We start from the raw sequence: 14,271 nt of genomic DNA, 5'->3' as shown, positions 1-14,271 counted from the left end.
TTCGGGTTTCTGTGCCACGGTGCTGGAGAGCTTGCGCCGTAGCTTTGCCACGGCACGGCCACAGTATTTACTGACATTCACAGGCGAGGACCACCGGAGTAGGCACTCGGGCCATTGGAATGTTTTTGCCTCGGCTTTGGGCAGGATTCGCCTCTTGCCGGGTGGTTTTAGCTATTTTTATAGTGGCAGGAATTTATATGAATCTCGAAGCGAGCGACGGCAAGGTGAAAGACATAATTTAATATGAATATTTGAATCGAATTATGTGACTGCCGGGCGTGTTTCTGACCCGTGTCATAGTAACGCGTCATATAATAAATATTTGTTTTGTGATATTTTTATAAACATAATGTTGACCATTATAAAATAGGTTCCATTTATTTATCCATCTCCCCTTAACGCATTTCTACTTATTTTTCGCGAGCTTCATCATTCGAATAGCCAGTCGCACGAATTTCGAAACCGCATAGTATGTTTTCCTTTCCGCCAGTGAATGAACCGCGGTGGCAGCGGTCGAACCTGAAAGGCAAATGAGCTAACGCTGGTAGTAGATCGTTCCGTTGCCCCAAGTTTAGCGGTGAGTGTGTATGAGTGTGTGTGTGTGTGTGTGTGTGAGGGTGTGCAATTGCCCCTTCTGTCGGGAAATGGTAGCCATCCTTCGGCTTGAGTTGATTTACAGCTGATGAAACTTTAGAAGAGCAACAAAATGAGAACGAAATGTGTAAAACGGAGAGTGAGTGCAAGCTTGTATTGGTGTATCTACTCTCGCGAAAACCTTGAAAGCTCAAAGCAAATACTTCAATGGTGGAGGAAAAAGCTCTCTCGCGCTCTCTTTCCAAAAGCCTGCTGAGATTTCATTCGCCATTTGCTGTCTCATTCTGCTGTACTCGCATTTACCAGCCTGCCAGGATCTTCTCACGCTCCAGAAACGAAAAAAGCTCGCTCCGTACGGCGTAGACCGTGGTTTTATCGACAAAATTTTCCACTCGCAAGGTCCTGGATTAGGTTCCGACACTAAAACACGCTCGTGGCGTGTTTGGTGGAGCCGGAGAGCCAAGCGTAGCGCTGGTGAGCGAAGCAAAGCTGACCTACCCAGGCAGGCTTCGAGCAGAAACCCGACAGAGCAGAGAGCTTTCCCAGCAGGAAACCGTCGGCTGGCATGCATTCCGTGACGCTCGTGCACGACACCCAGCGTTAGTTCGTGCGCGTCCACTGCGATAACAATACCTCGGTTTGATCCCCTTTGTATATAAACTATACTAGTACGGTTCTCTCATTTTTTTTTTGTCCTTTCTTCTAACAATAACAAAATTTCACAGTTTCACATACTTTGAAAAAATCCAACCCCTATCGCCCAAGTGTTTCCGATAGGCCAACGTTTCCTGGGGCATGTGCGTGCAGTGTACATAAACGGGCATAGGAAAATCCCTTCGATCGTGTGTGTTTTTATGCGTATGTCTGTGTGTATTTGTGAGTGTGTTGTTGTGAGGCGGAAGGTGCTTTGAAGGAAATGGCCAGCGCAGCCACTTTTGGGCCACTGGGAGCGAAAAATCACCCACCGTAAAGTAGGAACCCTTGCAGCCCCGTAACGTTGTCGCCCGGATTGCAGGTTTCGGGTTCGTTTCCTATTGCTGCGTGCGTGATTGCGACGCGGTGGGTAGGGGTTGTGTTTGTGCGTCGCTTGGTGTGTGTGTGCTTTGTGCGATCCAGTCCCGTCCGGTGGCCGTTGGTTTGGTGCCAATTTGGGGTCGCAACCAAGTGTACCGATCGGTGTTTAGTTCCGGGTCACGTTTTCACGGTGAATTTCAAGCTCGACCACTCCGGCGGGTTGGTCGCAAACGCAGGAAAATCTTGACAGGCCGATGGGAAAATGTGAAACAAACAGCCGCGGCCCTACCCGTGACCCAAGTGCAGACGTACCGAGCCATTTTCCTCCACACAGTGTCCACAGCTTTCCACGACGGTGTACGGGGGGGGGGGGGGGGGGGGGGGTGGGGGGGCGGTGGTCGTGTCGCTTGTGTTAGTGATGGGTACAGCTGTGGTTAGGTCGGTTTCCCGGGCCGCGCACTGAACGGCTAACAGCTGCCCGGCTCGGAACGGGGCGAAAAGCGCACACCTACAGAGACAGGCAACGCAGGAGCGACCAGTGCGCGTTTAACCGAGACCGCGTGGACGTGTTTTTCCCGTGGACACCGGGGTGCCAAAAAATCCGTCTCGACTAAATTTTTCGTGTTTCCCCTTAATTTTTGCAGCTCATCGATCTGACCAGATGTAGTGGTTTGGCGTCCGCTCAAGACCCTTTTAGCAACAGCGTGCGAAGCGAACCGTGAATACTTAGTGCGTGTACATTCCCCAAATATCACCCACCCCGTTGGGAGGAAGTGAACAACACACGTACACATCACACACACACACACACACATACAACCAAACTCACACGAACGCACAGTGTGTTCCTGAGGCGTGCGGATAGACGGGCGCACTACGTACAGCGCAGTCGGTACAGGAACGGAACAGATCCGCTCCGAGCGCCATGCCCTCCAGACGCTACCCTTGATAGGGGACGGCGTTCCTTTTTTTTCGCGCGGAGAAAGGGTCCCTTTTTCCTAACCAAAAAAAAAGGACGCAATGAAGCCATCACCGCTCTCACCACTGTCGTCGTCGTCGTCGTCGTCGTACGCGCCGAGATCCTTGTCGTCGCTGCCAGCGTCGGTCGGTACGATGCACCAGCAAACCGCAGCGTGTCGTAGCCGAAAACCAAGCACTACTACTATTACTACTACTATTACCACTGTCGATAATAATACTACCACAGCGATGCACCGTGCCGGAACCGGGGGCGGTAGAGGCGGAGGTTGCAGCCGAACGGAGGCACCGTTGCACCTTTCACCAGCACCATCATCACCACTACTGGCGGCAGCAGCAGCAGCAACAATAACACCACCACCACTACCAGTGCCGGCGTTACTACCCTCCTGTGCGATGGAACCGCACCAGGACACCTGTCACAGTGCGAGCAGACGAAGGCGCACGGTGCGACGAAAGGTGACGGCAGCAGCAGCAGGTAGTGCGGCCGGCAGCTGCACCACCCTTTCCACCATCGTGTCCACCATCACCAATGCCCCCACCAGCAGCAGCAACAGCAGCAGCAACAACAACAACACCAGCAACACCACCGCGTCCACCTTCGGCAGCAAACCGGGCGGTGTCCTGAATGCAAGCAAGTCCCTTCGATGCGTGCCTTGGGGCCAGAGGGGCTCCCTAAGGTTCGGGTTCACGACCCGCAGCCGGCTGCTGCCGTTCCTCGTGCTCGGGCTTGGCCTCGTTAACCTCCTGCTGCCAGCGAGCCCCGCCAGCGCCGAATCACTCTCGGATATGGCGCTCTACTACGACCAAAACTCCACATCACTGCTCTCCGGAACGACGCTGCTGCAGCTGTCAAACGGTAAATTGTGCTTTCGACCTCTTCCCGTAGATCCATCCCCCCCCCCGAAAAATTATGGACCCTTTGGAGGTGGAAGCATTGGTTCCCAATTGAGTTTCCTTCGGTCCACCTGCGAAGAATGAGTTATTTTTCGGACGATCAAGGACGATTAAACTGGCACGGGTCGAAACCAAGCTGTACGATTTTGGGATAAGCGTGAACGTAGCTGGAACTTATATTTGGGCAAAGCGAATACGCTTCGATTAATCGATATCCAGATAATTCGGGGATCTGGTTCTAGGAATTCTGTTTAACATCGTTACCTCGCAATAGAAGAAACGGTTTTTTTATGTGTTTGTGCGAGGCAAGACCGCGAGAGAGAGAGAGAGAGAGAGAGAGAAAAAAAAAGAGAGAAATAGCAAGCGCAAGAGAGTGAGTGAGCAAGAGCAGTGGGAATAAGGATGGTTTCTAGTGGATATCCCAACGCCTCCTGTTTGCCAATGTGTGTGTGTTTGATTGTCTGTTATCTTGAAATAACAAAAAAAAAAAATCCTCCCAGAGGTCACCAAGTTGTGGCGTTCTACTTGTACGCTTTAAAAGATAGGAATCATTTCCTCTAATGTTATTTGCAAGCGAAAAGACTTCATTTTTGCCGCACTTTTTTCGCACATGCTTCTTCGTATTATGTAATGATGCCTTTTTTTGCCTTCGTTTTAATACAAACTGAACTCGGTTTAATACTAGCATTCGCTTGCCGCGCTGTGGTTGCCCCTTTTTCACCAGTCTCAGGTCGTGGTTTTGTGTGTGAATCGGAATCGGATCCGTTGAGCTTGCTGCTCAATCAATCATGCCGAACACACAACCTCTTCTTCAGATCGTGTGTAAGGAAATTTCAAGGCCAACCACCGACCATCGGTTGTGTCGAATCATTCCCCTTGGCCGCTGCTGGAATGAGTGCGAATTCTACACTCACACGCACGCACCCGCGCCTGTCGCTGGGAACGTTCAACCGAAAACCCGACAGGAATAATCGTTGATCGTTCCCACAATTACAACACCCGCGTGCATTTTCCTTATAAGCATTGGGTCCAACCGTGTCGCGAACGAACGTGGGACGGTTGTCATCGTTTGTCCTCGCGTAGTTTCGCTGTTTTGCCGTCGTTAGGGAGTATCGATTATCAGGACACTGGTGCGCCGGTGTGGGCGAGCGAGAGGGTTTTGCCTTCTTCTGGAGAAGGAAGAAACAAACAACGCGAAGACAACAACAAAAACAACAAAAACCTTTTGAAAAAAGTGTCCGTTTTCATAAAGTAGCTTCAAGGTGCAGAATGTCGAAGGACTAATCACGGAGCACACAGGTACGGGCAAATGCTCTGCTGTGTCGAACGCTCCTGGAGCCCGAAGTGGTCGCCTGTTTAGTCCCGTTGGGGGTTTTTCCCTGGCAGCCACCGAAGGGACACTATGTGTACCGGACTAGCTCTGGCTCTTTCCCGCTTGTTTTTTCTTCACCTAACCGGAGTATCGTGAGTATTGATGCTCGGCTTAAACTTGTATATTCATGCAGCTCCGAGTGTGAGCATCGGCCAACGGCTGTCTCCCATCGCTTGGAACCATGCTCACGCGAAAGCAGTACGTTGCTCTTGTTCTCCCGTTGGTGTGTTTCACGTGATTCGCGGAGTTTTACCTGCTCCCAAAGATTGAAGACGAGCTTTTACTTTGTACAGAGAAAACGAGAGAAACAGACATACCGTGCTGCCAGAGAACACTCATAATTAGGTGGAAGCCAACGGAGAAAGGCTAGGAAACGACGGTAGAGGTGTAGTTAACCGAATTGGGTAACACGTGCTCTAATGGCTACGCGCCGTGAAAGCACCCGTAGCAGCTTTGGTGCTTTGGTGGAGTTGATACGAATTTTGTTGGGTTTTATGAACGGGTACAACAACACCGCTAGTTGGTACTCGGTCTAGTACTGTAAAAGAAGGTTCTGGAAGAACTTTTGAAGGGAATATAATCCAAAGTTCATATAAAACCTCAAGCAGCTTATGATTGGGACGCTACAGGAAGTGTAGTTAAATAATCGAATTTAAATGACATTTCTTATTTTCGCTTCCTAGTTAATGGTATTTTCTAAAAAAAAGACAATAATTTAAATCGCTCCACAATGACAGTTCCAAATTAATTTACATCGAAGCAAGCTAATTTATAAAGAAACAGATGACAAGGAACTAGGCGCCTGCATTGGTATATAGAAACACTAGGCGCCTCCATTGATCTTCAAAAACACTGGGCGCCTCCATTTACATATGTACTTCTTACGATATTAAAATAAATAAGCAATTTCATTCAATTCGAAATAGAAAATGTTCGTTTTCATGTCACTTTATGTGGGATCTTACATTACACGAAAATAAAACCTATTTAAGAAAGCTATTATTTACATTCCTTCGCTTGTGTTCGTCAATTACTCTACGGCATTTCTACTTACCAACATAAACAAAAGCAACAACACCTTATTCCGATTGCAAAGCACACTCGTGCACTTAACAATAAATCCATACGGACACGCTCCCAAGCGAACAATGAAACCCAGAAGAGGCACTAACGCCGGAACCATTTCATTGCTGAAGTGTTGATTATGAAAATAGCAACATCCTTGAGAGTTATATAACAATAACAGAAGCGTTTCGCTGTGAACCGTGTTCGGGTTCGAACAATTCACGGTGAATGAACGAATGGCTAAATAAAACCCGTGGATATTTCATTTTTCCACCGCATTTGCCAAACAAAGGTGCCTCATTAGGGAATGAGCGGAGCGGATAAAATAAACTCGCGTTTAGTTGCAACATAAAGTGAAACTTATCTTAAGCGTTAGCAACTGGCATATAACTTATCCTTCCTCATCGCTACCGCGAAAAATAAAGTTCCATTCATTCGCGCATATTATCAACCCGTGCCCGTGCGAAGTAAAAAGGTAGATCGCGGGAAAACTTTCCCCATTGCTTCGGTATCGCGATGCAATAATGTTTGCTTCTGCTGCTGCTGTTTTCAGTGCTTTACTTCCTTCGTTGCTCTTTGCGCGCTTTAACATTCATCTTCAATCGGACGGGATCGGAATGCTTCGCCGACTAGCCAACCGGCTGGCCGCATACATTTTAGCCTTTGACTCGGGTTTTTACTGTGGCAAATGGGCAAAAAGGGGTTGAAAAATGAAACAAATTTACAAAATGTCAAAAGCGTTTAAACTCATTAAAACTATTTCCATTTCCAACCGGTTCATTCTTGGTGGAGCCAAGGCCTCCATCAACAGGGGGGGGTGGGAGCCTATTTTCCACTTCTGTGTGTCACATTCCGTCCAAAAGTTTTTGGTCGTGAAAGGTTTCTGGTTCGTAAAATTCGAATTTCTCGAGGTTTACAATTATGACGTTCGATCGAACCGTCTATTCGGTGGGATGACGGTAGAGGTCCTGGAAGGATGTACCTGGATTTTCGAGCTGCACTTTAGGCAAATTCCCAAAGCACAAAATGAGGATCGTAAAATTCTAAAATAGTTCTAGAAGTAGTACGCTGTAGCCACGATCACGGTGGGCTATTTTTCGTTACCCTTAACACAACCGTACACCATGTGCGGAAAATCGATAATTTGGGGGGAAAAAACGTTATTTTTTCAGGCAGGTCCCAGGAGAGAAAACATACGACCGTAAATGAAATAAAACCCCAACTCCAACGGTCCTGTCGGCGAAGGTGTTAATCCGGTCAGGGATGGAAAAATTCCGTTCCATAACACATTCCATTGCCGGCGTAAGAGACAGCGTCTAAAACATTTTCCCCATTCGCGACGCTGTGTTCGTTACTAGCACGCGAGAATGATTGTCTAGAAACAGGCAACTATTTCCAAACCCAAATGTCTTACCTAGGGTAACACAGAAAAAAAAACACCTTTCCCCATGGTGAGGGTGGTAATGAAAATACTTTTATTCGTTACACGCGTATAGCACCGCGAACTGGCAAAGCCCGAAACCTTCGCCTGTGTCAGTTCCGGTTGCGATGTAAAGGTGTGAAACACAGCCACAACTAAAAGCACACTGACGCCATTGCTGAATTTCCGGTAGAGAGAGAGAGAGAGAGAGAGAGGAAGGACTGGAATAGACGAAACAGAAGGATGGCAGCGTTCCATTCCGTGCGCAACGTGATTGCTTAACGAAACAAATGAAACATTCCGCCGCAATGACAGCGAATGTAAATGTCAAACTCGTATAAGAAACATCATAAATCCCGTAGTGGCATGAAATAGCGGTTCAGGTGCTGCAAATGGGGAAGCCGAAGGGAAGCGCGTCGCGGTTGGCATGATGGTAGCAGTAGTAAATGATGATCATTACAACATTCCCACTTCCCCGACAATGGGAGGTGGTACAGGCTGGAAGCAAATCGAATCAGCGAATACCGTGCCTTATTCACCGTCGGACGAATGACCTTTCGGATTGGGGGAATTTTTACTTTTTGTAACGTTGTAAAGCTGGAAAAGATCACGATGGAGGATGGAAATTTTTCGTTCACTATCCTGCCTGATAATGTGTCCTTTGAATATGATCTAATCGTATTAATTTATTTCTTGAAATAGTGTTGATATAAAACTTTCTTGAGAGACATAAGGACATGCGTTCAGTGACCTTTTTTTCCCTGTCTCGACCTTCAACTTAAACACATCCATTAATTTCCTCCAAAATAGTTGCATAAAAGTATCGATTTAAACAGTTTCACGTCGTACACCTTGAAACCATCCTTCTTCGCTAAGGGATCCTCCTCTTCCACTCCATAGCACTCGAAGCACTCGAAAAACAGCAGCAACACACGAAAGTAGCTCTCCATTTCCCATGTTTGTTTGCGTATTTCGGTGTGTCTTCTTCGCGGGATCGGTACGCTTACGGTACCACGCACCAAACCACCACGTTGCGTATTGACTTATGCAAATAAGGCAAACCATAAAAGCTCCACTGTCAGCATTCGCCCCAATATGTTCCGTGTGCCACAATGTGCGTCCCCGAAATGGACGCTTTGCTGGAGTGTGTGTGTGTGTATGTGTGTGGGTATGTATTTTGGATCAAGATTATTTCCCTTTCTGGCCCTGGCTTTCATTTTTATAAACCCACCACAGCACACCGCCACCCTCAAAATGGCCACCCTTTTATGATCCAATGTTGGCACACGTGTCTGGAAAGGGTTGCGGTAACGATTCAACATTGCACCGTCAAAAATGATTCCGGTCAACCGGTTGGTGGGGCGGAAGATGGGGCTGAAGCCGCTGATGGTCCATGTTCGAGAGGCCTATGTTTTGTGTTCTTTAGAAGCATGTTCTTTATCGTACATTGTTTTCCCTTTACGCTCCGCACTGCTGAGATGGAACACATGCTTAGCTTGGAGTATATGAAGCAGTCGTATGTAACAACACCCGCCTTACAAATAACGAACAACCAAACTTCAGGTCAGGTTGCACCCATGTATCGTAGCGCGAAGCTTCCCATCGAGGTGCCCCGAAAATGGTACGTTATGTTTTATTTATGCGAAATCATCCCGCCCCCCCCCCCCCCCCCCCCCCCCCCCCCCCGATTCGGACCGCTTTTGTCGCTTTTGGTCGCAGTTTGAAAACTTATTTCGAAATATTTATTATATACAACTTCTCGCTTCCAGCTTCAAGCTCGGTGAGACTTTCATTCAAATCGACTGTCGGGGGCTTCCTTTCCGGGAGTGAAATTGCTCTCATGTTATATCATCACAACAGAGTAGGCATGAACGAGGGTGAAGAAACGCTCTGCTTGACGCGCGCAGCTTCCACACCACACTGGCAGCGAAGACATCAACCGGAGTGACATTCGGCATTTCGGGAGTGAGATAAATAGCCCAAGACGGCCCCGCGCAAAGAAACACAACGAACGGCAGCGGTGGCGGCGAGGGTGAAATGTTTAACGAGCTTGCTCGCACGCAAGGAAGCCACCAACCGAAGAAGTCAAGAAAAATCGAACACATCAACGAGAAAATGTTTGTTTGCTGCCATTTTCTTTTCTTGTTTTGCATATACTGGCTTGATTTTACAGCCCCTCACAGCCTGGCTGAGCTGGTGGGGTGCTTGGCAAAGGAACACTCTGGCTTATGGGAAGATTCGGGCAAATTTGTTCCCTCTTATGTTTTCCAATCAATTTCGACCGAGTTACGACTGATTTCGTTCTGCTTGGAAGTGCCGGGCGCTGGCGGTTTCATTCCTTCCTTCACGCCTCAGATGTTTTTCGATTGTTTTAGATTTATCAACCATTTTACTGTTTCGCTTTTTGGTGGGTGTCTTTGGCATCCCGAAGTACTACCACACTTTTACATGTCGTTTTCGAACATGACCTTGACGTGTGTTGTAATGGGATGCTATTTGCTTACACTTCGTGGGGATGGGAGTTAACGTCGAGGGCCAAGTGGCTGTTGTTCGCTATTATTGGCAGCTAGACACGGGCGATACATTAGTTAGGGAATTATTTATTTGGGTGAATTTCACTACTAGAAAAATGGGCACACAAGAAAAAAGCAATTTTGCTGAAAACTTCAAAACCCATGAAATATTTCAAGTATGTTTTGAAACATTTCAAAACGAAAGTCTATTAAGATTAAAAACACGGCTTATTAAACTGTAAAATTTGTTTGACGATGAAATGAGATGAGCATGAGTATTTAACATAATTGAAACATAGTTTCTGTTTAAAATACAATAATGTTTGCTTAACATGTGAAACAGTCATCAAACAGTAACAGAATCAGTAAAATACCAGCACGATGGACATTGCGAATAGTGGTCAAAACGGTTCAGTCTGCAACGTGAAGTTAGCAATGTGTTGATAAATGTGTGCCTTCATTTGCTGTGCACCTACACCAATTTATCAAGCCCCTTTTGCTGCGCCAGGAATGCTTCCAACCGGTCCACTAGCCAGCAAAGCAGACTGTTAAATGTTTGAAATTCCCCAGCTGCAGCCGAAAAATCAGTAAAAAGTACACAATCTGCGGTGTTGTAGCACACGGTAAGCATACGAACACGCAAATGAAAATGGTCATTATGATTTCAGTCTGTAATGTAATGTGCCCACCCAGTTCGTGGCTCGATGGCAGCAGCGTTTGGGCGTAGCAGCTGCTGCTGCAACGGTACCGGGCTAGAAACAATTCGACGCTCGGGCGGAATGGCTCGAGCGATTCAGCGATTAAATAGGTCAAGTGATTGTACTCCTTCGCTGCCGATGAAACATTGAGCCACTACCGAGACAGCGAAACCAGGCGGGTCCTTTTTAAAAAAAAGTCGCTGGTGCCACTGCTGTTGCCGTTGTACGGTGAGCGCGAAGCGCCAAGACACAAGCACAGTACACGAAACCAACGGCTTGGGAAGAAGGCCATGGAAAACGAAAAAATGCTCGAGGTCACGAACCACGTACCGAGGTAGAGCGATGCCTGCTAGCACTGGCAGCAACCGGATCGGGTTGAGGGTGTATCCTTTGCCCCTTGGTTGGTGTTGTTTGTACGCTGCGAACGAGTGCCTTTCGGAAATTATCATTTTATGTGCGATATAAACATGAGATAGCTCCATGTGGATGGTCTGCTGTTGGGGTTTTGCTTTCGCTGGCTGTGGTACCGTGGTTATGTGGAGGACGAGCGAATTAATTCACCCAAATGGAAGACACTCCATCGGTCCGGTTTGCCCATCGGAACCCCGTTCGTGCGCTGTAAGAAAAGCCAGGGAAAGTGGATAGGACACTGCAAACAATGCATGGAATTGTTTCTTGATCCGAGCAACATTCGGCATTTGTGCGACACATTCAACGATTGACAATGCTCATGTCCTAGTTTTCTCTTTTTTTTTTGTTGGGAAAGCCAATTTCGACAACTATCAAGGACTGTATTTATCGAGGAACGAAAGGGTCTAGGACACCCCGGCCAAGCCAGCGGGGTTTGGTAAGGAACGAGGAGCCCATAACTAATGGCGGGGCTATCTAATTTCATCCATCGGACCCAGTCGAAAGTCGTCGTGAAGGAAATGGAGATATTTATTAGAATAACCTTGAGCGGACTACAATCCTGGGCAAATGAGGATCTGCAGATAACCACACGAAAGCTTTCTGCAAGGGCACATAGAGGCACGGGATCCAATTAACAATATTTGTAGCGTGTCTTATGCGAATCAAAGATAACCTACATTTTTGGTTCAATAGTTCTTGACGAGTATAAGTGAATTGAATATTTCGCATAAAAGAGAATGCATTCATGTGTGTGAGGCGCCTAAATATTTACCGCTGTCGCAATCGTTTGGACGATCTCCTTTGTTACGCTGATTGCATACTTTGCGGCGTATTTGTGTTAATCGGCCTGCAAAAAGGTATGAAAAGTTGTTCTATCAACTAGCAATGGAATGGATTTTAAGAATTAACTGCTTTTTTCTCCCTTGACCTAGATATGTTTTAAATTGTTCTAAAACACTCATAAAATTCTCGAACCCCTGATACTCTACATTAGCTAATTTTCCCTGAACGAAAAAATAACACTAAAGAACGCCTAATGAAAAACTCCACTGAGGTACATGCCGTTTCTAGGAAAACTGGTTCATAAATTCACATCTCCCCCAAAGGCACGAAGTTAACTAGGGATAAGCGAAAAGATTCAATTTCTTAGCTCGCGAAGGCGCTCCATGAAGTCGTTACCATGGCTACCCATTAGGACTTTCCCTGAATGTTGCCAGCGTTGGCACAAAGGTCAGGTCGTTCTCACTTCGACTACGAGAGAAGTGACAAAATTCCCATCTTTGTTCCCGACCATGATCGTGTCCCTGGAGTTTTACAGCTTGGTGAACAATTTTTTTCACTCTGAACAAAAAAAAAAGCTGTCGCATGCTGCAATCAGCACGAATGAAAGCAGCTCTGGTTGCCGCGTATTATACGAAACAATCGCACCGAGAAGTTCTAAGCACCGTCACGTGTTGGTTGGGGAACGAACAGTGAAGATAGGAAGCAAACAAGAGTAAGACTATATATAATGAAATCCCCTTATTATCGTGAATTATAGTAGGATTACATTGTGCCCGCATGTGCCCGGTACACTGCGGTACTGTGGGTGGCGGCACGCGCTTGACTTGCGATTGCCATTGTGGGTATTCCATTAAGATATTACGCCGTACGCCGCACTCGCGGACAGACAGTTAAATTTGATTAGATAAATTTTATGACCAATTATGACAATGCTTATATGCGCTTCATAATCCCAACGTTCGCGGGTCGTCAGCAGAATTCGCGCACAAACGGCAACGATAGCGCACCATATCACCGTTAATGGCCACTGATTGGGTGTGAAAACCGCGGACAAGACTAGCGGGTGTGTCGAATTTTATGACCTTTACTTCGCTTCTCAAGTGCGGCGCTTCCCCTTGCGCCAAGTGAGTTGTAGGAAAAGCGATTCACCGTGGGGATGGAAAATCCGTCAGTCGCGATCGCGCTACTTTGTGAACAATCCTTCATGGTTAGAAATGCGTTTATCGCTGGCGAAGTTTTATTTTTCCTTGCAGCCAACAGGCCGGTTTGGAAGCACGGTTTTTGGTACGTTTGCTTTGTGCCCAAAAGATAAAACCGGTACAGAGAGTGGAGAAGAAAAAACAGAACCTGGACGAAACCGCGTCCTTGAGCTGTGGTAGCCAAAATGCTAATGCGAAGTGAAATCTAAATTCGTGTGGTAAAGTATGCGCGATCCCGAAAGGCACCGAACGAGGGTGCTTTTGATAAAAATCTTCATGGAATTATTTTTGCATTTTTCCAGTTAGCACAATGGAGGAGAACCACAAACTGAAAAAAAAAACATTATGACCAAAGGCGGTCCTATAGAAGTGAAGAAAATTTCCATACACTCTTCACTCGTAAGGAACCGCAAAGGCATCCGTCAGCATCCGTCCGTGGTATAACATTTGGTCGAACCTTCCCAGTCCCGGATGTGTAGGATGCCGCCGCTTCGAGATCGGTCGCTGGCTAGAGCAGGCACAGTAGTAGAGTAAAGATCAAGATGTGGTCAAAATTATTTTTCTAAACATTTCAGGCTTCCTTTCACTTTTACTAGTCCGGTCTTCTAAGAAGAATATTGTTTTATATAAACTATTAATCTGTCAAGATGTGTCGTATAATTTTGCCACAAATATACATTTTTTTGCATAAATATTTCAAAATAAAAGAAAAATTCCCACTGTTCCCATTCACTATTCTTGGCCACAAAATGCGCGCTGAACGATTTGAAATGGGTAAACAAAACCCCCGAAAGCGGGCAGCAAGCTGAAGAATAAAAATAGCGAACGGGACGCGAAAAAGAAACCGTACCCGAGGCACTATTGATAACTGACGAACGAGAAAATTGGTGCGAAAAACTTCACTGGTAAAGAACAAAAGCCGAAACAAAAATATTCATAAATATTCGTCGAGGGAAAAGGCACGGTGCCTTGTATCCTCATCACAACTGCACACTGGAAAATCTTGACGAGCAAAAGCAAAACACACACACACACACACACACCGTTCAGGGACGAGGACTGAATCGTTTCATCATCGTAGCTGTGTAGTCCGTGGTAGAAAATCAAACACAAAAAATCTATATATAAACACATAAACACTCAGCACTGCAAACCTTCGGGCAGGAACAGGCAACGACTCTTCGACGGTACAACCACGTGAACGCAAACTGTCGAACGCGTTTCGAACAACAGAAAACGAGAGGTGAAAATTGATGTTCCGTTTTGGATGCTTTAGCTTTGCGAAGCTGTATTGGTGGGTTTGTACCAATTTTCACACAGTAGGCGT

General features: G+C 46.6%; 1 protein-coding gene across 1 annotated transcript in view; it reads left to right on the top strand.

Moving 5' to 3' along the window:
• The first annotated feature begins 2,596 nt into the window (after nucleotides 1–2,596).
• Nucleotides 2,597–14,271, top strand: part of LOC128303896 (sodium/potassium/calcium exchanger Nckx30C) — a 73,664-nt gene continuing 61,989 nt past the window's right edge. Inside the window, exon 1 of the mRNA XM_053040979.1 lies at nucleotides 2,597–3,445. Within this exon, the coding sequence (XP_052896939.1) occupies nucleotides 2,629–3,445 (817 nt within the window). The 5' untranslated portion in view covers nucleotides 2,597–2,628. The remainder of the gene's footprint in view (nucleotides 3,446–14,271) is intronic.

This window comes from Anopheles moucheti, chromosome 3, assembly GCF_943734755.1.
Source record: "Anopheles moucheti chromosome 3, idAnoMoucSN_F20_07, whole genome shotgun sequence".
In the NCBI taxonomy this organism is placed as follows: Eukaryota; Metazoa; Arthropoda; class Insecta; order Diptera; family Culicidae; genus Anopheles; species Anopheles moucheti.
The sequence above is the reverse complement of the archived record's forward strand: the minus strand, read 5'-3'. Positions and strand labels throughout refer to the sequence as shown.